The 26,435-nt window shown below is 40.0% G+C and overlaps 1 protein-coding gene across 1 annotated transcript in view; it reads right to left on the bottom strand.

Annotated features, from left to right (window-relative positions):
• Positions 1 to 26,435, bottom strand: part of sdk1a (sidekick cell adhesion molecule 1a) — a 752,575-nt gene that overhangs the window by 96,540 nt on the left and 629,600 nt on the right. The window contains exons 28-30 of the mRNA XM_059653924.1: positions 20,800 to 20,898; positions 16,129 to 16,323; positions 4,127 to 4,328 (exon numbers count right to left, since the gene is read on the bottom strand). Coding sequence (XP_059509907.1) covers positions 4,127 to 4,328; positions 16,129 to 16,323; positions 20,800 to 20,898 — 496 coding nt within the window. The remainder of the gene's footprint in view (positions 1 to 4,126; positions 4,329 to 16,128; positions 16,324 to 20,799; positions 20,899 to 26,435) is intronic.

Raw genomic sequence — 26,435 nt, forward strand, 5'->3', positions numbered from 1 at the left:
GCTCATGTAAGAAATGAGACAACAGCAATGTGCGTGTAAAATTGGTGAAGGGAAAGAAAACATAGAGTATGGCTAATGGATTCTTTTCAGGCTGGAAAGGCAAACCAAGACAGGACTTGTATGGTAAGGTCCTGAACAAAGAGACCTTGGAGTGCAGGTTCATAGTTCCTTGAAAGTGGAGTCCCAGGGAGACAGGGTAGTGAAGGCAGCTTGGTACACTTGCCTTTATCAGTCAAAGCACTGAGCGTAGGAATTGGGAGGTCATGTTGTGGCTGTACAGGATGTTGGTTAGGCCACTTTTGGAATACTGCATGCAGTTTTGATCTCACTGCTTTAGGAAAGATGTTGTCAAACTTGAAAGGGTTCAGAAAGGATTTACAAGGATGTTGCCAGGGTTGGAGGGATTAAGCTATAGGGAGAGGCTGAATAGACTGGGGCTGAGAGGTGACTTTATAGAGATTTATAAAATCATGAGGGGCCTGGATATGGTAAATAGACATGGTCTTTACGCCAGGGTGGGGGAATCCAAAATTAGAGAGCATAGGTTTAAGGTGAGAGGGGAAACCTGAGGGTTAAAAGGGACCTGAGGGGCATCTTTTTCACACTGAAGGTGGTGCGTGCATTGAATGAGCTTCCAGAAGAAGTGGTGGAGTCTGGTATAATTACAACATTTAAAATGCATCTGGATGGGTATATGAACAGGAAGGCCTTACAGGGATATGGGCCAAATGCTGGCGAATGGGACTAGATTTAGGGTATATGGTCAGCATGGAAGAGTTGGACCGAAGAATTTGTTTCTGTGCTGTACATCTCAATGACTCCATGACTCCAAGTGGCAGCACAATGTTATACAACTGGGAGCAGTTGCCCTGGGAGTCCTCAATATTGACTCTGCACCCCATGAAGACTTATAGCATCAGGTCAAAAGTAGGAAAGGAAACCTTTGGCTGATTATGATGTACTGTTCCCTGCCCCCTCTTGGCTGATGAATTGATAGTCTCCACGGTGGACATAACTGGAAGAAACAATCAGAGTGGTAGGAGTGGAGAGTGGCTCTGCAGCACCAGTACTGAATGTACTAGTTGGGTCCTAAATAACACAGCTGCTAGTCTGGGTCTGCGGCAAGTTTTCCCTCAACAAGAGGCAAAAACATAGCTGATCTTACCCTCACAAATCTGCCTGCACTGCACAGTCCTTTTGGATACGAAGTCCTGTCTTCCCACTGAGAATGCCTTTCATCTTGTTGTGTGGCACAATCACTGTGTTAAATCAGATAGACTTTGAACAGATCTAGACTGGGCCTCCATGAGGCAGTATGGGCATCAACAGAAGCCGAACTGTACTCAATGGTGACCTTATGGCTGACATATCTCCCAGTTTACCATTACCATCAGAATCATCCCTAGTTTAATGATGAGTGCAGGCAGGCATGCCTGGAGCAGCATGCCAAATGAGATGAGCTGTAATCGATGTAGAGCTAAACAATTCCACAACCAATGAACCAAATCTAAGCTCTACAAATGCTGTCACATCCATTCGTGAATGGTGATAGACAACTAGACTGCTCACTGGAGGTGTGAGAATGGATGCAGGAGTGAAAATCAGTCGTGAAGTTAGATTGGAGAAGTTGACACTGTTTTCCTTGGAGATAAGAAGGCTAAGACGATATTTCAAAGCAGTTTTTAAAATCATGAGGGAGCTGTACAATGAAGAAAAGGAGAGACTGTTCCCTCTCTTATGAGGATCGTGAATGGGTGAGCAAAGGCAGATGGTAACTAGCGAGAGAAATAAATGTGATACAAGAAAAATTCTTTCACACACATTGCGTAGATAGGAATACATTGAAGGGTGGTGGAGACAGGTTTAATTGAGGCTTTAAGAAGGTACTAAATAATTAGTTAAACAGAAACAACATTCATAGTTATGGGGAAAAATAGGAGAATGGTACTAAGTCATACTGCTCCTTTAGATAGCTGATGCAGACACAATGGAACAAATGGCCTCCTTTTGTATTTTGTGGTTCTGTGAAGAATTTGACAATGGCAGGACAAGTTGAGAAGGCTGTAAATGGTGCTTAGAGTTCAAAGCGAAGAAGTTACATGAAGTCTTTATAAAATACTGGTTAGCCCCAACTAGAATATTGTGATAACTTGGGTTACCACTATTTAGGAAGAATGCCAACGCCTTAGAGATGGAGTTAGATTTTATATCTCTGATGCCATTCTAATGAAGCTTTATTTAAGTGTGAAGACAAGAGAAGCTGGGACTGTTGGCCTTAACAAAGAGAAAATTAAGGTGAACTAAAATACAGATGTTCTACGTCATGGAGGATTTTGATAAAATAGAATAAGTAGAAAATGCGATTAATAGCAAAAAGATCAGTAGTCAGGGAAGGCAGATTTGAGATATCATTACTCCCAAAAGAAAATTAGCAGTGACATAAGCAAAAAAAATGATGTAGTTTGTTTCTATGGGCTGCTATGTACTGTCTGAAAGAGATGTGGTCACGAGTTTAACAATAGAATATTTGTGATTGTTCACTATATTGAAGATAGAAGGCTGTTGAGAGAAGCCTTAGGAGTCACCTCAGGGAACTGCTCTAGGTAACAATCAACTGAACCATGATAATTGTCCTTGTGTTGAAGATTCCTGTCATACTCTTACACCAACCTTGTACAGGCTTCAATATTAGTACATTTAAGCAGACCATAATGCGATAGTGGTTTTGTGTACCAATAACAGAATAACAATTTGATATTACACATGACATTGATTGTTTGCCTTGGTCCTAGGTTGGTGTATTGCCCAGATTTGTATTGGAATCTTAAAAGATAAAACTGCCTTCATCTGAAACCACAGATCCAATTTGAGGGAAGTACATAAAGCACTAAATCTATCCTTGTACTAAAGTACAAAAATCTATCCAATCCATCTTTTCACAGAACATGAATGATTCCCCTGGTGAGCAGTTTGCCAAGAGGAGAGGGCATGTGGTATCATAGAACGGTACAGCACAGTACAGGCACTTTGGCCCACTATGTTGTACCAAACTTTTACCTGAAACCTAAGGTCTATCTAACCTCCACCGCTACCTTATACTATCATCCATGTACCTAACTAATAGCCACTTAAATGCCCACAATGAGACCGACTCCATTACCCTCTCCGGCAATGCATTCCATGCCCCTACCATTCTCTGAGTAAAGAACCTACCTCTGACATCTCCCCAAATCTACCTCCACTCACCTTAAAACTACATCCCCTCATAAAAGCTACCTCTACCCTCGGAAAAAGTCTGTCAGCCATCGGATCTACTGAAGTAATTAAGCCAATAATGGTCACTTAATGATCACATTCCATATCTGCCATTGTTTTACCTAAGGCTAGGGAGATGGGAGCCAGGCTGGTAACGCAGCAGCTTTCACTACACTGGCTGCAGTTGGGCAAAGAGGAGAAGCTGGGTTGGGGGAAGTACTCCTTTAGGAGTGGTTCCCTGTACACACAGGAGACACACCCTCCCAAGGTCATATCTCCCCTTCAACCCACAACCCAGCTCAAAAACACCTCCACACACCTCCGCCCCCACTAAAAAACCCTGTTAGTTGGGTGTGTCAGCCAGGCCCATCCAAACCTGGATTTATTAAAAAACCTTAGCTCTATCATTTATTTTTCTCAGGGACTGCCTGTAGTCCCAGCAGTGGTCACTGCTTGAACAAGGCTCTGCTGGGACTGCAGAGATATGGTCAATCAGAATGGCTGGCATCTCTCTAAGGCATTATGTCCTCCCATGAAACAATTAAGTCAGCTTCTCGCATAAAATGGCTGGAGGCAGTCAGCTATTGGGTGGGTGGGCTAAGTAACAGCGTAGATCACGTAGAGCCTCGTAAAGTGCAGCCCAATTTTTTCTGTTGGCTTGGAAAATAAATTATCGTACATTACCTTTCATAATATTTCTCCTCCAGTATTTTCAACATTGTCTATTCTGATTTCAGATTTTCAGAAAATCGCATTCTCTTTCAATTAATTGATTCACATGCACAAAATGCAGCTTTGTCTTAATTTGATAAATATTTATTTACCCTATACAAGATGCAGAATTTCAAATTAAAGTGACTGCACACATTACCGGTCAATAAGATATGATGTAGCATCATGACTAATTGAAGAGGTGTGTGTCTGCCAATCCATGTTAGGCAGTTCCTTTACTTGCACCGTGAAGTAGCGGATTGGTGATGACCGGTCACTCCCTGTTTTCCATTGCAACAGCAAACTTCGACCCCGAATCTCAGACTGGGGTACTGTCAGATTGGTAGCTGGCAGTGGGCGGTCTACAAAACAAAAGAAGGTCTCCGAATGATTCTGTCCTGCAGCTGTCCCAAAACACCACAGGTCCCTTTCAACACGACCAAAACAAAATTAAAAGCAAATTGGACAAAACCAGAGCTCATTTTTCTCAGATCACCATGTCGAGTGACTGTAGAACCACAAAAATGACAAAATCCAACAATACTTGATTTATTTGACAACTAATTTCCTCTGTAATATGCAATATCCCTGTATTCCTTGATGTCATTAATTTCCAGAAACCCATCAGTGTCTTCCTTGAGGATACACAATGTTCACCAGCCTTCTGGGGTCAAGAATTGCAAATATTCACCACATTCTGAATGAAGTATTTCTTCCTCATCTCATTCCACAGTGTCCTATCCATTATTCTAGGACTGTGCTATATAAATCTATTCCTGAACACTATCACTTTAGTTATTCAGAATCCAGGGAAACTTTCCTTCCCAGTCCAAACTGTAGGTCTGACATAACTACTTTTTCTCAGTTCATGTCCTGCAAGCTGTATTGTTCCTGGAACACTCATACATTTAAGGGTATAGGCTCTCTCAGTCTTTTACTAATCTGTAGAGTTTTAATCAAACACCCCTGGTCTGGAAGTTTTATAAACTACATTCTTTCACTGAGGTAGCTTATTCCTTTAAATAAAAGGAAAGTATTGCAGATGCTAAAGATCTGAACTAAACACTGAAATTTGTTTCTTTCCTGAACACTTCAAATGTTGAGTACAATATAGCTCTGCTTTGAAACATTTCTTTCATGCTCTAAACAATCTCCTTTTCTAGGACAGGCTGTGCTCACTTCTGACCCCATTCAGATCTCCTTTGAACTGAACCAAAAGTTTGAACTAAGTTAAACAAACTTCCAATGATTCTCCAGGAGGCCTTGCAGTCACTTGCTTTATGACACATGGTTCCAGAAAGACGGACCTGGTAAATTTTGAAACCCCTTTACAAAAAGAGATGCTAGTTTGAAATCTAAACTTAAAAGAAATATTTATGTACATAAATATTGCAAATATGTATTACAATATTTATACACAATTCCAAATTTTTATATATAAATAATACACTTATAAGACCATAAGACATAGGAGTGTAAGGAAGGCCATTCGGCACATCGAGTCCACTCCGCCATTTAAATCATGGCTGATGGGCATTTCAACTCCACTTCCCTGCACTCTCCCCGTAGCCCTTGATACCCTGTGAGATCAAGAATTTATCGATCTCTGCCTTGGAGGCATTTAACGTCCTGGCCTCCACTGGACTCCGTGGCAATGATTTCCACTGGCCCACCACTGTCTGGCTGAAGAAATGTCTCCTCATTTCCGTTTCCAATTTACCCCCTCTAATTCTAAGGCTGTGCCCACAGGTCCTAGTCTCCCCGCCTAACAGAAACAACTTCCCAGCGTCCACCCTTTCTAAGCCATACATTATCTTGTAAGTTTCTATTAGATCTCCCCTCAACCTTCTAAACTCTAATGAATACAATCCCAGGATCCTTAGCCGTTCATCATACGTGAAACCTCCCATTCCATGGATCTTCCTTGTGAATCTCCGCTGGACACGCTCCAGCACCACTATGTCCTTCCTGAGGTGTGGGGCCCAAAATTGGACACAGTATTCTAAATGGGGCCTAACTAGAGCTTTATAAAGTCTCAGAAGCACATCACTGCTTTTATGTTCCAACCCTTTTGAGATAAATGACAACATTACATTCGCTTTCTTAATCACGGACTCTACCTGCAAGTTAACTTTTAGAGAATCCTGGACCAACACTCCCAGATCCCTTTGTACTTCCGCTTTACGAATTTTCTCACCGTTTAGAAATAGTCCATGCCTGTATTCTTTTTTTCCAAAGTGCAAAACCTCACATTTGCTCATGTTGTGCAAAACCTCGCATTTGCTTACGTTATCACAGAACACTTAATTGTTTATGTCAATTAAATACACATTTTGCTGCTTTTGTGCTATCTGAAAGTCCATGTGCTGATCACACATGAAAAATATAATTCCACTATCAGTACTAAATTTGCCTTGCTCTTGTTTGAATGAACAGACCCTCCTTGTGTCATGATTTAACTTAAAATGGTCCAGATTGACATTGTAGGTACTTTTTACTGTCTTGTACACCAATAGCTGGTTCCTTATTCACTGTACTCAAAGCTGAAGAGCTTTGTTTGAATGCTTGAATATTAAGAATCAAACTCATGACTCTTCTCTCAATCTCTTCTCTCATTCACAAATGAACACAGTGACGAATCAGTCGCAAATGAGTACAATGCTCCTGAGGCGATCTCACCAGAACATGGTACCGTTTTAAAGAGGCATCCCACAATATAACCCACAGATTTATCGATATTATTAAACATTCTATTTACATAATGATTGCTGCTCCACAGGACAGGATATGTTGGAGAGTTTACTAACAGGGCTGGATCTCTTTCTACTTTATCCATACCTAAATCGACACCTTTCATTAAAAATGCAACAAATGATTGAAATTATAATTCTCCAAGAACAATTACATTTCGAAAGACCAACTGAAATACTTGAATTCGGGTTTTTAGTGTCTCAAAGTGATCCACTTATAAAGTCAAATGGAAAGTAATTGAGCTATAAAGGCAAATGGTCCTCCAAATCATTTGAAATTTTAATAATTTGGCCCATTGATTTCACTGGATAGAATAATACTAATTGAAGATGAAAGGGAATTATAATGAAATTCACAGCTATTCTGTGCTAAGTGATAACTGAAATGTGCCATTGACTGTTGAAAGCCTATCAGTGTCTAAATATACTAGTTCAGTGTCATGAGCAATCAACAAATTTTGTACATAAATATTAAGAAAGCAATACTTTTTGAGTTTGGTGTTGGAAGTGATTGATTTTTCTTGCAGTGCTGTGCATGAGTAATACACAATTTATTGATTGAATATATGTAAAGGAATCATCATCATGGTGCAGTGATTGATTTTTGACGGTTCAGCACACATTCATTCTACAATCTGCTCATTTAGAATTCAGCAAAAAAAAGAACAGTTCAGCATGTTGGTTTATCATTACTGTCTTTCTGTTTGCATCAAGGAAGACACACACACACACACACACACACACACACACACACACACACACACACACACATACACACCAAAAGGAACTGATTCATCAAAAGTTGCTCTATCTTATGTTCTCCTGAAAGCTTGGCAACACATCTGACTATTTCTTAATATAGTTAACTTTTCTTCTTTCATTTACGTGACTGCATCCTGGATTTTCACCTTTATCTAACCTCTCATTACGGAGCTGGTTAGCTCAGTGGGCGGGATGGCTAATTTTTGATGCAGAGTGTGTCCAACAGCTCAGACAAGAATGCTAGATACTGAAGTAATTACAGATCCAACTGTAAACTTGCTCGCCACTTCCAACTATTGACAAAATTTCCCTTAACTCCTCTATATTTTATGAAGTGTTTTTTACATCATACCTCACCAAGTGCATTTACACTCCCACTCGGGCAGGCTTGAAGATGGGAGGGCTTGTAAAAAACATCAGATGGTCTTCTGCGACCTACTCTCAACTGTCATGAAATTTCATGTTGGAGTAGTGAAGAACTTATGGGTCTTGTTCCACACCTACCGTTATTTTACCCAAGACCATCTGGAAAAAAGGTATCTATTCATTTGTGCAAACTGCTCTGTGGATACAGTTGGCAGATGGTCTTATTATAATTACTCATCTGGGTGAAATAATTGCTAATGGGCTCAGGCTTCAAGGAAATGTTGACCCCTTTCCAGAGGAATGCCAGCTTTGTTTGATTGACATCTTTATTGTATTATTGCATTTATTATGTTGTAAAAATCTTTCTTCAAAGATTTTTTAAAAAATGTCTTTATTTACGTAAGACAAAAAGATATGAAATGGCTTGCTTACAACAATGATTGTGATTGATACTTTTGTGAGGTTGTAAGACAAGCAGATTTTTTTCAAAAGAGATTGTCAAAGTTTGTTGTTTGTGTTATCACTTACTTCAAAGACTTGTCAGATTTGCCAACAGCTCACTGGTTCTAATCATATACAATAACTGGAAAAGTGGGTATGGAAGAGGCAAGGAAGGTAAAAGAAGGTTTATGGGTATTTGTTGGATGTATGAAGAGGTGTTCAAAACCTGACAGGGCAAAAGAGATTATGAGAATCAGGTCATGGAGGATATGAGTAAGCCAAAGAGGGCATTTATTGAAGGGGCATGAGGATGGATCAGGAGTGGGGATGAGATGGCTAGAGTCATGATTACATTTGGCAGTATCTCCAGCAATCTAGCCTAACAGCCTTGCAATCTGCCTGTCTCTTGCTACCTTATATCTACTTCCAAATATGGGGTCCCATCTGCAGCCTATACTCATCACCCCAAAGTGAAAATAGGATAGACAGACTCCTGTGGGACAGAGACAAGATTGCAGGGTCAAAAGTCCCAATAACAGTCTCTTTTACAAAAATTGGGCCTGAAAACTATGCACAGTAGTCCAGGCATAGTCTTACCATAGCACTTCATAATTATAGGGAAATCTCTTCATTCTATACCCCAATTCTCTAGCAAGAAAAGGACAATATGCCTTTTACTATCCTAATTGCTTGCATCTGGTTGCTTGAGAGAGTGTATCCTCTCATCGATAAAAGCCTGTCATGGCACAGTACTCTTTTTCTCACAGTTCTCTCAGTAATGTACTCGAGTGCTAGCCTTGATCTTTGTGCCAGACTGTTAGCAGTGGTTTCTGACATTGAGATGAACCACAGCTGAAACATAAGATAGCCTAGAAAATGTACTTCAGTTCACAGATGGAAACTAGATTAATATAAATTATGAGAAATCTTTACTTCATAAAATTTGCATGTTATTTTGTTTTAATTGAGTCTCTTCATGAAGATAAAGATGATATTGCCATTAAAGATAAATAATTACTATAACACATTACACCTTTAAAAGTAATTGCATATAGCTTCTTGCAGGAAAGGCTGAATGTTATACATTAATGTAGTATTTCATGAGGTTATTTTATTGCCAAGATTTTAAACAATGTCAGGTAGCTTATCTGGGTGGCAAAATTCTCTTTCTGTGGTTTTGAACATTAAATAAGTTAGAAGGCTATCTGTGCAGAAAGTTCCAGATCTGAAATGAACTTAGAGCATGGATCAATATCTGGTGCTATGATGTTGTGGCCATAACAGAGACATGGGTTTCTCATGGGCAGGAATGGTTGCTGGATGTTCCAGGGTTTAGAACATTTAAAAAGAATAGGGAGGGGGGGAAAAGAGGAGGGGGTGTAACACTACTAATCAGAGAGGGTATCACAGCTACAGAAGCTTCCATTGTCAAGGAAGATCTGCCTACTGAGTCAGTATGGGTGGAAATTAGGAACAGCAAGGGAGTAGTCACCTCGTTAGGGGTTTACTACAGGCCCCCCAATAGCAGCAGGGAGATTGAAGAAAGCATAGGTCGACAGATTTTGGAAAAGTGTGGACGTAGTAGGGTTGTTGTAATGGGTGACTTTAACTTTCCTAATATTGATTGGAACCTCCTTCAAGCAGAAGATTTGAATGGAGCTGTTTTTGTAAGGTGTGTTCAGGAGGGTTTCCTAACGCAATACGTTGACAGGCCGACGAGGGGAGAGGCCATTCTAGACTTGGTGCTCGGAAACGAGCCGGGCAGGTATCAGATCTTGTGGTGGGAGAGCATTTTGGTGATAGTGACCATAACTGCCTCACCTTCTACATAGCTATTGAGAAGGAGAGGATTAGGCAAAATGGGAGGATATTTAATTGGGGAAGAGGAAACTATGACGCGATCAGACATGAGTTAGGAAGCATGGGCTGGGAGCAATTGTTCCATGGTAAGGGCACTTTAGACATGTGGAGACTGTTTAAGGAACAGTTGTTGCGAGTGATGAGTAAATATGTCCCTCTGAGACAGGCAAGAAGGGGTAAGATAAAGGAACCTTGGATGACGAGAGCGGTGGGGCTTCTTGTGAAAAGGAAGAAGGTAGCTTACATAAGGTGGAGAAAGCTAGGGTCTAGTTCAGCTAGAGAGGATTACACGCAGACAAGGAATGAGCTCAAAAATAGTCTGAGGAGAGCCAGGAGGGGGCATGAGAAAGGCTTGGCAGAACGAATTAGGGAAAACACAAAGGCATTTTACACTTATGTGAGGAATAAGGGAATGGTCAAAGAAAGAGTAGGGCCGATCAGGGATAACATAAGGAACTTGTGTGTGGAGTCTGAGGAGGTAGGGGAAGCCCTAAATGAGTTTTTTGCTTCCGTCTTTACGAAAGAAACGAACTTTGTGGAATGAAACCTTTGAAGAGCAGGTGTGCATGCTGGAATGGATAGAGATAGAGGAAGCTGATGTGCTGAAAATTTTGTCAAACATTAAGATTGACAAGTCGCCAGGCCCGGACCAGATTTGTCCTCGGCTGCTTTGGGAAGCGAGAAATGCAATTGCTTCGCCACTTGCGAGGATCTTTGCATCCTCGCTCTCCACTGGAGTCTACCTGAGGACTGGAGAGAGGCAAATGTAATTCCTCTCTTCAAGAAAGGAAATAGGGAAATCCCCGGCAATTACAGACCAGTAAGTCTCACGTCTATCGTCTGCAAGGTGTTAGAAAGGATTCTGAGGGATAGGATTTGCCATCTGGAAGAGCATGGCTTGATCAAATGCAGTCAACACGGCTTTGTGAGGGGCAGGTCATACCTCACAAACCTTATCGAGTTCTTTGAGGATGTGACTAGAAAAGTTGATGAGGGTCAAGCTGTGGATGTGGTGTATATGGACTTCAGTAAGGCATTTGATAAGGTTCCCCATGGTAGGCTCATTCAGAAGGTCAGGAGGAATGGGATACAGGGGAACTTAGCTGTCTGGATACAGAATTGGCTGGCCAACAGAAGGCAGTGAGTGGTAGTAGAAGGAAAATATTCTGCCCGGAAGTCAGTAGTGAGTGGTGTTCCACAGGGCTCTGTCCTTGGGCCTCTACTGTTTGTAATTTTTATTAATGACTTGGATGAGGGGATTGAAGGATGGGTCAGCATGTTTGCAGATGACACAAAGGTTGGAGGTGTCATTGACAGTATAGAGGGCTGTTGTAGGCTGCAGCGGGATATTGACAGGATGCAGAGATGGGCTAAGAGGTGGCAGATGGAGTTCAACCTGGATAAATGCGAGGTGATGCATTTTGGAAGGTCGAATTTGAAAGCTGAGTACAGGATTAAGGATAGGATTCTTGGCAGCGTGGAGGAACAGAGGGATCTTGGTGTGCAGATACATAGATCCCTTAAAATGGCCACCCAAGTGGACAGGGTTGTTAAGAAAGCATATGGTGTTTTGGCTTTCATTAACAGGGGGATTGAGTTTAAGAGTCGTGAGATCTTGTTGCAGCTCTATCAAACTTTGGTTAGACCGCACTTGGAATACTGCGTCCAGTTCTGGGCGCCCTATTATAGGAAAGATGTGGATGCTTTGGAGAGGGTTCAGAGGAGGTTTACCAGGATGCTGCCTGGACTGGAGGGCTTATCTTATGAAGAGAGGTTGACTGAGCTCAGATTTTTTTCATTGGAGAAAAGGAGGAGGAGAGGGGACCTAATTGAGGTATACAAGATAACGAGAGGCATAGATAGAGTTGATAGCCAGAGACTATTTCCCAGGGCAGAAATGGCTAACACGAGGGGTCATAGTTTTAAGCTGGCTGGAGGAAAGTTTCGAGGGGATGTCAGAGGCGGGTTCTTTACACAGAGAGTTGTGAGAGCATGGAATGCGTTGCCGCAGCAGTTGTGGAAGCAAGGTCATTGGGGTCATTTAAGAGACTGCTGGACATGCATATGGTCACAGAAGTTTGAGGGTGCATACATGAGGATCAACGGTCAGCACAACATCGTGGGCTGAAGGGCCTGATCTGTGCTGTACTGTTCTATGTTCTATGAAATGGATCAGTAACTATTTTAAGATCTTTAGAGAACACTGAATTTCTGGAATATTGGTTAACTAATCCATGTACCTTCCAAATGGCTTGAAGTGAAATTTACTCTTTTCTACTCAAACTTACCAACTTGGCTAAATGCTATTTATTACTTTTAAGTAAATTCAACTTTTCTACACCAACCTATCTTATAGATGATAGCACCTATTAATACAAAGACATTTAAAAAATACCTCCTGAAATGTATGTTTTGGTAGCAAGGCCAACATTGTTTGCCATTCATTCCAGCTGTCCTTGAGGAGATGACAGCGTGTCAAGTCATGAACTGCTCCAGTCTATGTCTCAAAATGGGTTTCATAATCTTGTTAGGTAAGGTAGTTCCAGGACTTCGACTTAATGACAACGAAGAAATAGAATATATGTCCAGGTCACAACTGTGTATAACTTGGAGGTAATGGTGTACCCAAGTGCCTGTTTTCACTGTATTCTTTGGTGGTGGAGATTGCAGGTTTGTGAGGTACTGCCTTGGAACGTTTGCTAATGGCTGTAATGCATTGTGACACTATTGGATATATGATTATGAATCTCAAGAGCAGCTCAACTGCAATGCTGAAAACTACTGCTCCAGAAGTAATCTTGCATCTAGGTCCAATACAGCTGCTTTACTTGCATCCACCTGACAATGTACAGAAATGCTCAGATATTTCACAAAAAAATTAGAATCACTTTTGCAATTTTAAGATCTCCTGTATCCCATATAGGAAGCTAGAAAATATATTCTCAAATTTTAGGAAATGGTTTGTAGTTCATGATCCAGAATACCCTCCTTAAAATCACTGTTGGTACACCTATATATCAAATGGACTGCAATGATGCAAGGAGGCAACTCACCACCACCTTCTCAAGGGCAGTTATGGATGGGCAATTAAATCTGTTCTACCCAGCAAAGTCCACATTCCTTGAATTAATTTAAAAATCGCCCAACCTGCACAACCGAAGCCTATGTTAGAGTGCTAATTCCTTCTTCTTCACTCTGTCAACTCTTTCTACACTCTGAAGGGGGCTGAAAAGGGCGGTGCAGCCAACCTTATTTCTTAGAAACAGGCTGTCATTTGCAAAGGAACAATGTTCAAGATAATATTGGTGAATTTAAATAATGGGAAATTGGTCTGCAAGACAGAGAATGTCTCAGACAACGGATGTGGTGAATGAAATATTTGTGGTGGAGTTGGACATGCAGAGATGCCATTGTACACTGGGATGGATTGTGCAGGAAACAATCCTGGATGATCTTTAGAAGGAACCTTAAATCCTACTCCATTAAATTTATGCCTACATAAAATTCCTTGGCAATCAGAGCTCATGCCTAACGTCCAGATACTACATCTCATAAAACTAACAATGTTCTCTGTTTCACACTCACCTCTCATCACCTCCATGTATGTCAGGCTATTTAGCAACAGTGGGAACATCACCCAACTCAGTGCCACACAGTGCACTATCAATGGCATTCTGTCCCTTCTCCTTTAGACACGTAGACAAATAACAGGAAGGGTCAGAGCAGAACCAGTGGATGGGATATGGTTATCTGCATCTCCTGAGGCCCCAAAGGAAAGTTCTCAGAATAATTGGGCTGGAAGTGATGTGATTTCATCTGGTTAAGAAAAAAACAAAGAACTCTGGATACTGGAAATCTGAAACAAAATTGAAATCGCTGGAGGAAGTGGACCCTGAAGAAGCATCACCGGGCCTGAAATGTTAACTCAGCTTTCAGTCCAGATGCCGCCAGAAGTGCTGAGCAATTTCTCATTTCATCTGGTATTGCTGAGGTCTTTGGGATCAACGCTACATTCCTGCCTAATGGCTCTTCTCAACTCCCAGCTGACACTCCTGCTTTCTGACATAATGAATAGGTCGCAGTTAATGTGACCTCTTCCTTCTCACACATGCTGCTGCCACCGCCCCCCTTTTTGATTTTCTTCTTTCATACATCTATGAATTAACATCTGCCTCCAAAAGAAGGAACGGAAAAAACAACATGGAAGTATTAATGAAAAGGTCCTTCCACTTGATTTCACATCTTGCAGTCACAGACTCAGATTCTGGCACTGCATGTATCTTGGAAGCAAATTGGAATCCACCTGGTGATTATTCATGCCTGAACTGCCCTCAATCTCTCCAGGAGATTCTGCTGTGAGAGACTCAGATCAGAATCTTAATGGAGTTTGCATAGAAGGGCACAGCACACTGAGATTCTGGGTGCACTGGCTGACAGACTTCTGATAGCATCAAACGTGAAGGTGTTCAGTTTCAGTTTGGTAAAGACATCAGGCTCGGGAATCTCCACTCATGCTGCAGACCCAGATGCACTTGGCACGAATTCTTCTCCAATTCCTGACAGGATGCATCAACAACTAGGTAAACTCAGCAACTCAAAGGCCAAAAAACACACTCCAGTTTGCAATTGTAGAAGCAGTTGAATACCTTATCTACAATTTGTGTGCCCAGCCAAGGAGTCCGAGTGCACAGCCCATCTTGCCTAATTCAAATTTGTTCGCTGAATGATTGATCAATTAATTGCCTGAACTGTATGGTCCAAATTTGATACTCTGCCATTGCATCGACCAATGGGCTACATAATGTAAGGACAGTACATATTCACAGTATTGTGATGTGCAATGGAGCTGTGCCACATGCAACCTTTTCCTGGTAGAACAAAGCACACGTGACACAGGAAGCTAGTAGAGCAGTGAACCCAGACACAGCAGTGCAAAATCTCTGCACACCATGTCCCAAGCACTTTACAGTTCATTCATGTGTGTTTAAATGCTTTTCTTTATTAATGTCTACAGTCTTGAAAGTCTGGCATAAGAAAATCTCAACTTCACTTAAATGATAGAAGATGTCATGACAGCATAAAAAAATGGCAATAGGCAATGATACCACATGGGAGAAAACAGTGTCCAATGCAGAGGGATTGACACTGATATTACTCGTTACTAAAAATTTACAGAATTCACTTCTACCTTTGAATACACATTTATGATAAATTAAGAATTAATGTTACACATCTATTTTCTGTGTTTAATGCACTATTTCTCCACTAAAAATCTGCATATTTAATAAAACCATTGTTTTCGATGCACTTACTCTGTGTGCTGTAGCTATTAATTTTTTTTGTTGGCAGGATCCTATTCCACTGACTCCAGTTATAAATCATGTTCACGGTTCATGATTTCAGCAATTGCAATGTTCTCTGGAAATACATTCCCCAGAGAATGACAGGACTTTACTGCTCAGACTGTATAAATAACTACAACATGTGACATAAAAAAAGGAAAATATCAGTATTTCAGCCATTTGACCACAGCTGAAAGCTCAGAAACCTTTCTTAGAAAGAAAAGGAGAGGACAACAGAAATAGGGATTGACCTAGACTTGTATGAATGATGGATGTCACAGAGCAATCTCGAAGAACTTCAGTGGATATGAGATTTATGGCACAAGACAGGCAAGTATGGAACATCATGACAGCTGATCGCCTGTCAGGAGTAGCTACGAGCAACAACAGCAGGAGTTAGGAATATTATCCATATGTTGTCAAAGAACCTTGCACAATTATCAGCCATTAACAAAACTGGAATTAGCAGCCTCCAATGGATATAGAACAATTACTCTAAACTCGGAAGTTACGCTATCCTAATTTTTTTTTGAAAAGTATTTGCAATTTATGAAAATTTTGCTTATTTTAAAGGATACGTTAAAACGTTCATTACTCAATTTAGAACGATCCAACACCACCAACAATGCCTTGTTTTTTACCTCTAGTTTCAGTGGTGATCACAACTGCTTCCACTGACTCGCCCCACCCCTGATGTGTCTTTGCGGAAACACGGAAAACATACGGAGATTCAGGTATCAGCTTGGTTGCAGAGTACTGTCGAACATTGGCACTGACTTCTGTGGTGATGAACCTATTTGGTTCAGCAGTTGCCAAACGGTAAGATACCTTGTAACCTGCAAATAAAAACAAGTACATACTTGTCAGAATGCTAGAATCAATTTTTAACTTTTTGTTTTCACATTACTGAACCAGTATGACGGCATGTATTTATATTGCATTTTCAACATCTACTTTTCAATAAAACTGAGCAAATTACAGCACTGATGATTTCGAGTTCATTTTTGTCACTCTAATTTTCTGTTCTGCTGAAGGAAATGGGTCATGCTGGGAGACCAGCCAGTCACCAACATGTTGCCCAAGATGCCACTTGTCATGTGTGGAGCCAAAGAGCAAGCAATGGCAGGTCATTAGGCTATGGGTGGTTTCAGAGCTAGTCTCCATACTGTGTTCATCTGGTGTTAGGCTTTTGCCATATAGCAGTCTGTTGCAGGAGCTGTAGTTGAATAATTCCCTCTCTAGCTCAATACTGAAATCAATCATATCATCCTTCCTGTGCTTTTGGTAAGGATCAGCTACAGCAGTACAGGTTAGAATCAAAATGAGCAACCGTATGGAATTTTGTTTCACATCGTATTGTGCCTTGATAATTTGAGCCAAGAGCAAATGTAATGACCCATGCTAATTGTAGCAGCACTGGGCAAAGGGTTTAATCAAAGCAGGTCATTTAAACTGTCTGCCTCCTTATAAATATGACGGGTGGAATGAGAAATTCTTTCCTGAAGGAAGATTTACTATTGAATATATCCTCAATCGTCACAGCCAGGAAGAGTAATGGTGTTGCTTGAAACGTGTCAGAGCAATCTGGATCAGCAATAAAAAGGCACCACAAGGTTAACACAAAGATGCACAAGTATGATTGGGTAGAACAACAGGAACTTGAACAAGGGAGAATGAGGTATTAGCCTGGGTTTGGTTAGAGTCATTACTTCATTGAAACATACAACAATTTCAGGAGCCTGTGCACACACAGGAAAATAACATATGTAGAATAACACGAAAATCCTGAAGGTGTTGTCAGGGAATTTTGTAGATATGCTGCACAGAAAAACTTCAGACTGCAAATCAGAGAAAACAAAAGGATCTCCAAGAACCTCACTCATCCATTGTTGGTTTCATGGTGCAAATTGCTGAAAATTTCAACGAATCCTAGAATGGTTGTAGCACAGAAGAAGGCATATCAACTTTCATTCCTGTCGATTCTTTCCAGAAGTAACTCAGTTAGTCCTACACTCTGCTTTCTCTCCTGTGTTTGCAATTATTTTCTCTTCAGGTATCTATACAATACCTTTTTGAAAGACATGATTAAATCTGCTTCCACCACACCCTGTCATTGAATTCAGATCCTAACCATTTGCTGTGTAAACTGTTGTTAATCTTCTGTCATTCACTGGATATCAGTGTTTGCTGGCTCTTGATCTTCTGACAAGCAAACAATTTCACAACATTTACTCTGTCCAGACCCCTCCTGGTTTTGAAAATCTTTATCAAGTCTCCCCTCAACTCTCTCAATGACCAACAATCCTGCGTTCTCCAGTCTACTTCTGTAACTGAAGTCCCTTAACCCTGTAACCATTCTTGCAAAGATTTTCTGCATAGCGAGTTTTGAGAAGATTTGTAGCTCAGGTTGAGGTTCTGGATGTGATACCACCCCCTGAGAAAAAGAACAGGAAATGACATCACCAACCCAAGGAAACGTAACCAGATAAATAGAAAGCGGGACATAACACCAGCGCTTCGTCGGAGGCTCACTGATGATGTTACCTAGAATGGTGACGAAAAGTCTGAAAACTAACCTTCCAGCTCAGCGAGCAAACTCACATCCATTTTCTGCATTGTCTCTAAATGCATCTTTATGCTAAGTTGAAAACTGCCCTTTCACTTACTGGAATAGAAGAGAAGATGGGGATTCTGCCAATCTCATGGGTACTGCATCTATAAACAAATTCCAACTCAATTTCCAATGGGCATTATTTCATTCACTATTTAATCTCGCCTTATTTATCAATCCAGCAATTTAGGCAAAGACTTTAAGGACAGTAGTTACAAGAGAATAGCATGTCTGGTACAGCTTGCGTGTGGTACTCTGACACAAAATCTTAAGTATATTCCTGGAGCAGTTTTGGAATAGCTCTCCAGAGTATCAAATCTACACCTAATCTGAACGAGGAATTCTTTACATAGTATTCCTTGAGATGCATTATGGTCCCTGATGCACTTCTTTAATAATTTTGCACTCATATGTTTTCAATTTGCACCTGCATCTTGTGTTTGTCTTGAAAAACAAAGTTCTTCAAAAGTCAATGGGTGGTTTACTTTAAACATGATGTGACACACATAGCTATTCTGAAATTTTAAAAACATGCTGTACGTAATGTTTAGGTGAATGGTTCTGGAAGTCTTGAACAATATCAGTCCAAATGGGAATGCTCCTAGTCCCCACTGACTAACTTTTCTAGCTTGTCTTTAGAAGTGTGATTTTTATACTGTAGTTGTTAGTTTTTGCTCTCTCCTGGGGTGTGTGTTGTATGAAGCTGATGTTTCTTTATGACAGATTTTAAAAACTGAACAGATTTTTTTAAAAAACCACCAGCAGGATCCCCTTTGTGTTGCTGCAGAATTACAAAATCTTCAACCTTTGAGTAACAGCAAATGTCAGGACAATTTCACAGTACTAAATGACCACAATCTGTTCTCTATTATCATCATTTTTAACCTACCCATCCAATATTTAAAGTTAAAACAGATAAAAAACATTTTGGAAAACATTAGTGATTTACTTAAAGCAGAGGGAACACTGACTGACTGAGCCAGCAGAGAATTCCTTCTTCTGTTTTGCCATTTTTTTTAAAGAAAATATGAAGGTAAGCAGTGCCAAGTAAAGAAGATAGAAGACTCGAAAAATGTCACTCAAGATTCTAGATTAAATTCAGTACAAATTCCTATCTATTTATAATTGTTATTGCACTGAAACGTATTTGGATAAAAAAACTGTCCATGAAGTCTTGCTGGGAACAAAATTCCAGTTTTAATATAGATACAGAACTGTGCTACCACAGAAAAACGGTTATAATTGATAGTCTTTATATTATGTTATTCTATGGTTCACGTATTATAATTATAGCTCTCGAATAAAATAGTTAAGAAAAATCACTGAGCTGATTCGACATTCCTTCATCGAAATTTGATAACGTGTTTCCAAATTCATTGAATGTGTAATTATATCTATACTCAAGAAACATAAAAAACCTCTATTAATTATGCATAGCAGCAAACACTACTTTGTAGTATTACTTTCATAAACCACCTTAAATTGTTTATGTGCAAGGAAAACTCAGTCATGTAATACAACTTATAACCACTTAGTGTCACTAAAAGACAACGTGTTTGTCCTGTGCCTGTTCGCACAAAACATACTTTTGCAGATTATCTTATTTCCCAAAGCATAAACGCATTGCTCTGCCATAGAATCCCACTTAGGAGTAATGCTATGTCCAAGACTGTTATCTATTTATCTTTGACAAATTCTCGTTAAGGCCTTAAAATGAAGGCCATCAAAAATGTTGCTTCTAAATACTATACATGGAACAATTCTGAAAATATCTATTTGAAGTAAATAAATGTTGTTTTAGTTGTGTGTAGAAGGGCAATAGTTGTCATGATAAAATCTGTCATTGATCAGTCCCATGTTTCCTTTCAGTTGAATGGATACCTTAAAGATCAAATGTTTTTAAGAGGAAATAAGGAGGAAAAATAAGTTATGAAGAAAGGCAAATTTAAATAGTTTTAAATGTTTTGAATTATGCACTTTTCAATTTTTTTTATTTAGAATGTACTAAGGAAGATGCTGTGTCAATGGTTACAAATGGCAGTTATAGCTACATATTTTTTCAAGGAATAGCAGAAAGCTACCAGATCCAGGAATGCACTGTGAAATGAGCTCCTGAACATAGAATCCGTACAGTGTGGAAACAGGCCCTTCGGCCCAACAAGTCCACACCGACCCTTGGAGCATCCCACCCAGACCCATTCCCCAATAACCCACTTACCCTACGTATCCCTGAACTCTAAGGGCAATTTAGCAATGGCCAATCCACCTAACCTGCACATCTTTGGAGTATGGGAGGAAACCGGGACAACCAGAAGAAACTCATGCAGACATGGGGAGAATGTGCAAACTCCACACAGTCACTTGAGGATGGATTCGAACCTGGGTCCCTGGTGCTGTGAGGCAGCAGGGCTAACCACTGAGCCACCGTGATCTAGGCTAGATCAGCTGGGAAGGCATTGTGAACAATTTTTGTACTTCTGCATGGCAGCTCTCTGAACCACTCCTGCCCACAAATCAGCCTAAGATGATGAAATGGCTTTGGTGCAAGCCTGGATTTAATCTCCAGTTTATCCACTTTGCCAGGAATGGTGCACAGCATTGCAAGAATCCAAAGAAGGGAAAGAGAAGGAAAATTATTCATGAGGCTATTCAATAGCATTTATTAGATACTTCTGTGCAGTTCATTCTTCCTCTGTCTTACCTAGAATGATGCCATTGGGATTTTCGGGTGTCTGCCAGACAACTCTCAATGATGTCAACTGGACCTCTGGGAATAACAATCTTGATGGAGGACCTGGAACTGAAGTTTTAAACAGTGAAACTTAATCATTTTAAACAATGAAACATAATAATTTGATGAACCTTATTCCTTACTTTAAAAAATACTGTTTCGTTGTATTATTTGTGCTGCTCGTAAAGCAAATTTCTGCTTTGGTCTCACCTCCACTCTGTTTACTACATGACTATCCTTGTAAGTTACATCTCCTATAATATTTAATAATATCATTTATGGGAATAAAAACATACTGTAAAACAAAACAACACATTTCCTTACAGTATATAGTATTTGAATTATTGACAAATTTTGGAAGCTAATATTTTAATCAGCTTTGAATTATGCATTTTGCCATTTTAAAAAAAATTTAGAATGTTCTGAGGAAGACACCCTTTCAAAGGTTACAAATGGCAGTTATAGCTACAGATTTTTCCAAGGAATAGTAGGAAGCCACCAGATTCAGGAATGCACTGTGCTATGAGCTCTTGATCTTGGTTAGATCAGCTGGGAAGGCATTGTGAAGAAGTTTTGTCGTTCTGCACAGCAGCTCTCTGAACCACTCCTGCCCATAACACATTTTAAAAATGATGTCATAGCTTTGGTGAAAGCCTGGAATTAATCTCCAATTTATCCTCTTTGACAGGAATGATGCACAGCAGTGGAAGAATCCAGAGGGGAAAGAGAAGAAAACTAATTAAAGACTATATTTTTGTAGTTTACTATCTGAACTGATAGATTCCTGTTACAAATTCAGGTGCTTAAGTGTCAGTTGTTCACAAATTCCATAGAATACACAATGTAGCCTCTAGATATCCCAACTGGTTATCCTGACTTTCACACACGTCCCTCCTCAGCAACAATTCAAAGGCTGCCTGAGATAACACCAGATGGTAAGATGCTTGATATGAATCATAAAGCTGCTTTATTTCACAGGAAGGTGCTATAAATAAGCAGCAGTACAACCAGTTTAATACAGTTGAATGGTATAATGTCTGTGTAAATGAACCCAGGTGGCAACTTCACCCTGCAGCAATTTACCTTTATGCCCAGCCCCCTGCTTGATGGTGTGCATTTGCAATGTATTTTTTTCTCCAAGTGTATAATCTCAGTTGTGACAAGCAAATCCTGTTTGTAGACCTGAGTAGTCTTCATAACTCTTTACAGGAGCTGCCAGTCTTTTACAAGGACCTAGTCAAAATCTGGAACATGGTCATTTCACACTGGGGTAGTGGCCAACACACCCTTGCAGCTGTGGGGAAAGCCTGGCAAACATTGATTGTTGTGTTGCTGAATGACTGCTGTGCACAGACCTTGAAGGAGGAAGAAAGATTAGAGGTTGTGGTTATTGCCAGAGAGGTGCTTTTTTCACCATCTTGTTAACCTGCAATTTCACTTCCAAATAAGTCTGCACCTGCACCTTTAGGTCTTTTTGTTCGGCGACACTCACCTAACCTTAACTGTATAAGTCCTGCCCTGGTTTGCTTAACAAAATGCAACATTTAAGTTAATTAAATTCCATCTGCTACTCACTGGCTCACTGCCCCATCTGATCCTTGTCCCGTTGTACACTGAGATAATCATCTTCACTGTTTACTATAACACTTAATTTGGTATCACCTGCAAACTTACTAACCATGCCTCCTATATACAAATCCAAATCATTCATATGAATGATGAAAAGCAGGGGACGCAGTATCAATCCTTGTGGCACATTGCTGGTCACACCAGTAGGAAAAGCATCCCTCTACCACTACCATCTGTCTGATACCCTCAAGCCAATTTTTATCCAATTGGCTAACACTCCTTGGATCCCATGTGATCTAAACCCACTAACCAGTCTACCACTTGAAACCTTGGTGAACACTTTGCTGAAGTCCGTACAAATAATGTCTACTGCTCTGCTTTCATCAATCTTCTTTGTCACCTCTTCAAAAAATTCAATCAAGTTAGTGAAACACTATTTCCCATGCACAAAGCCATGTTGACTTATCCCTAATCGGTCCTTGCGTTTCCAAATACGTTTAAATCCTGTCCCTCAGAATCATCATGCAGAAACTCTGTGCTGCTTTACATGGAGGGGGTTCCTATATAGGCTGCTGTTTCACATCCTACATTTTTGCACCTCTTAAACTGTCCTGTCATGCTGCTCTGTGGCAATGGCAGGGTCCCCCAGTAGGAGTCTTCTCTTGTATTACCAGGGTTTTAACATTGAAGATTTTCAATGTGGCAGCCCCATAACAACAGAAGCTCACAGACCATCAGGTTGTCTGTATTTTTCAAGACCTAGAGGAGTCCTTGTTCTGTGGATGTGTTTAATTATAGCCTCCATTTCATTATTTGAAGGGGCTGCTCCTCAACTTTTGGTCACACTTTAGCCCCACATTTCTAATCTTTGGATCACCCAATGCAAAGGCTGGTCAGCAGATTGGGGGACTTGCTTGTAAATTTGCTCTTGGATCTCACTAAGATGGCCATCAACAGATCCAGACAGCGGGCCACGGAGGGGATCATTTTAGCTCATTGCCTGCCTCCCTTCTATGTTGTGATAAGGTGGCTCAGTGGTTAGCACTGGTGCCTCACATTGCCAGGGACCCAGGCTTGATTCCAGCCTTGGATGATTGCCTGCGGGGAGTTGCACATTGTCTGTGTGTTTGTGTCAATTTCCTCCATTGTCCAAAGAGGCACAGGTTAGGTGCATTAGCCATGCTAAATTGCCCACAGTGTTCAGGGATGTGCAGGGTTGGTAGATTAGCAAAGGAAAACGCAGGGTTACAGTGATATGGTAGGAGGATGGGTCTGGGTGGGATGCTCTTCAGAGGGTCAGTGTACTTGAGCAACTGAAAGGCCTGCTTCCACACTAAAGGGATTCTATGATTACGTCTGGATTTGGATTCCTGGAGGGGGAGCACATGGTTTCGCTAGCACATCTGAGACCAATGGAGTCAGGGTGCAGCATCTCTCCCTAAAACTAAACTTTTCAAAGTTTCCTTTGAAGGCTGTTTTGTATCTCACCCCTTGACAGTCGGTTCTTTAGATCATTAGTTATATTAGTTTTCTATTGGTTTTCTAGTTATACAAAATGAAAAATAAGTGTTGATCCGCAGTACTGGATTATTTAACTTGACTCAAACAAAGGCCTCTGAATTTTTTTCCTCAGCAACCTTTTAGCAGTTTTCTTTTTAACAAATTTTGCCTCTCTTTCAATAATTCTTTCTCAAAATAACCACTTTTTGTTGCCTGTATACACGGCATCTTATTCAATCTTTCAAACTTCACAGGCATTCCTGTCCACAGAAAGCAAGACAAATCCATCATCAGCACAGTGATCGAAGGAGTCACTGACAACAATATCAAGCAATACTTAGTCAGCAATCATCGCTAGCATATCCACTATCTCTGCAGGTATTGCTTTTAGAAAACTAGGGTGTGGGATATCAGGTCTAGGAATTTGTTGTGTTTTAGTGACTGATTTTTTTCAATACTTTTGCTCTGTTAACATTGATTTCCGTTTTTATCTTAGCCCCTAGGCTACCATCTATTTCAGGAATAAAACTTCCTCTGTAAAAATAGACATAAAGTGTTTGTTTTATGTTTCTGCAAGATCCTTATTCCCCACAATAATTTCTCCTGTTTCTACTTCTAAGGGGCCAGTGTTTACTTTAGCTAATCTCTACCTATTTATAGATGTATAAAAGCACTTACAACTCACTTTTCTGTTTCTGGTTAGCTTAGTCTTGCATCCTACTTTTTCTCTTTCTATTAACTTTCTGACAGATCTTCACTGGTTTCTAAATCACATCAATCTTCAGACTTACTAATATCCTCAGCAGTATTAGAAGCCTCTTCCTTTAATCTAATACAATCCTTAACTTCCGGAGAGAGATACTGATGGCTCTTCCATGCTGAGGTTTTGTTTTTCAATGGCATGCACATTCGTTGAACATTTTGAATTGCCTCCTACTGTTAATTTATAGCCATACCTTTTAGTTTATTTACCTAATTAACCTTAGTCAGTCATCCTTTCATATGTATATAATTGGTTTTGTTAAAGATTGTTGCTGGTGTCTGAAGTTCATTGGTTTCAAAATTAACATGGAATTTAATGTTATTATAATCACTACTTTTAACAGAACATTTACTACAACATTACTAGTTAATTCTGCTTTATTACATAATACTAGATTTAAGTATTTATCCACGGTTGGTTGCACAAAATATGCTCCAAGAAACATTCTATTGTCCCAGTCTAATTGAAAATTAAGATCACACTCCCTTTGTGACAAGTTTTAATAATTTCATGTTTACCATTCTGTTCAACTTCATAACTACCGTTTGGAGATTCACATACTATTCTCACCAGTGTTTTCTGACCCTTGCTATTCCTAACATTCACCCATTTGGATTTGATCTCATTCTCTTTTCTGGCCTGGGCAGCATCCTCCGCTTTCTCAAAGACAGCAGCAAAGTATTCATTTAATATCTCAGCTATGCCCCTACCTCCTTATGTAAAATGCTCTTCAAAGTGGTCCTACTTGTCCTTTAAGCACTCTTTTGCTAATTATATGCCTACAGATGACTTTGGGATTCCCCTTTATGTTAGCTGTTAGAGTTTTCTCATAATTTTGCTTTGCTTCTCTTATTTGCTTCTTCATCTCCCCTTTAAACCTTTGGTATAGAAAACAAAAACAAGGATTCAAAGTTCTTCCTCGAACCTGCTCACCTGATGCCTGGCTATCATTATTCCTGTATTCAATATAAAATTCTTAATTTTGTCAAAAAGGGTAAAAGTTTTGTGTTACAGGAATTCTAGGCAATGAGAGATCAATTTTGAAATTACTATCATACTGTTAACATCAATGTTGCCCTGAAGGTATAAAGGAGAAAATGGCACTGAAGGAAATCTGATGGTAAATAGCGATATGAGAGCAAATTTGACTGAGGTTACAAGTATGTTTGCAATTAATACAATTCCTAGATGCTATGCACCAACTACTTTTGAAGCAAATGTAAAATCAGGAAGAATTGTCACTTGAGGAGGGAATGGGAAATGCCCAGTTCCAAGCTTGGTCCAAGTAAATGATGCAACATGGTCATAATGTTCTGAATTGTCTTATAATTATCCTTGTGATGGCTAATTGGTTAAAAAAGATGAAATCTAATGTATTAAACTGCTATGGGACTGAAATGTAGCACAAACAGAAACAGACAGGGTCCTTTAGTTTACAGGGCTATGGGGAAAAGCCAGTGAGTGGGATTAATTGGATGGCTCTATCAAAGAATTGATACAGCAAGAACAGGCTGAATGAACTTCTTCTGTACTTTACCAGTCTATGATTCAAGTACGGTCACTTCACTCTGTGGAATGGCTTTATACATTGAAAGAGGTGAGCACCAGAAGTACCTTGGACATTTGCATGTCACAATTATTCACTAATCAAACCAGCCATATTTAAAAAGGATTTAAGTTTTCAGTCTAATGCTCATTTCGAGGTACAATTTCCCAAAAATGAAGAAGCAACATAATTAGTATGGTAACTTATGATTACAACACAAACGAACTC

Source organism: Stegostoma tigrinum, chromosome 23 (assembly GCF_030684315.1).
Source record: "Stegostoma tigrinum isolate sSteTig4 chromosome 23, sSteTig4.hap1, whole genome shotgun sequence".
Lineage (NCBI taxonomy): Eukaryota > Metazoa > Chordata > Chondrichthyes > Orectolobiformes > Stegostomatidae > Stegostoma > Stegostoma tigrinum.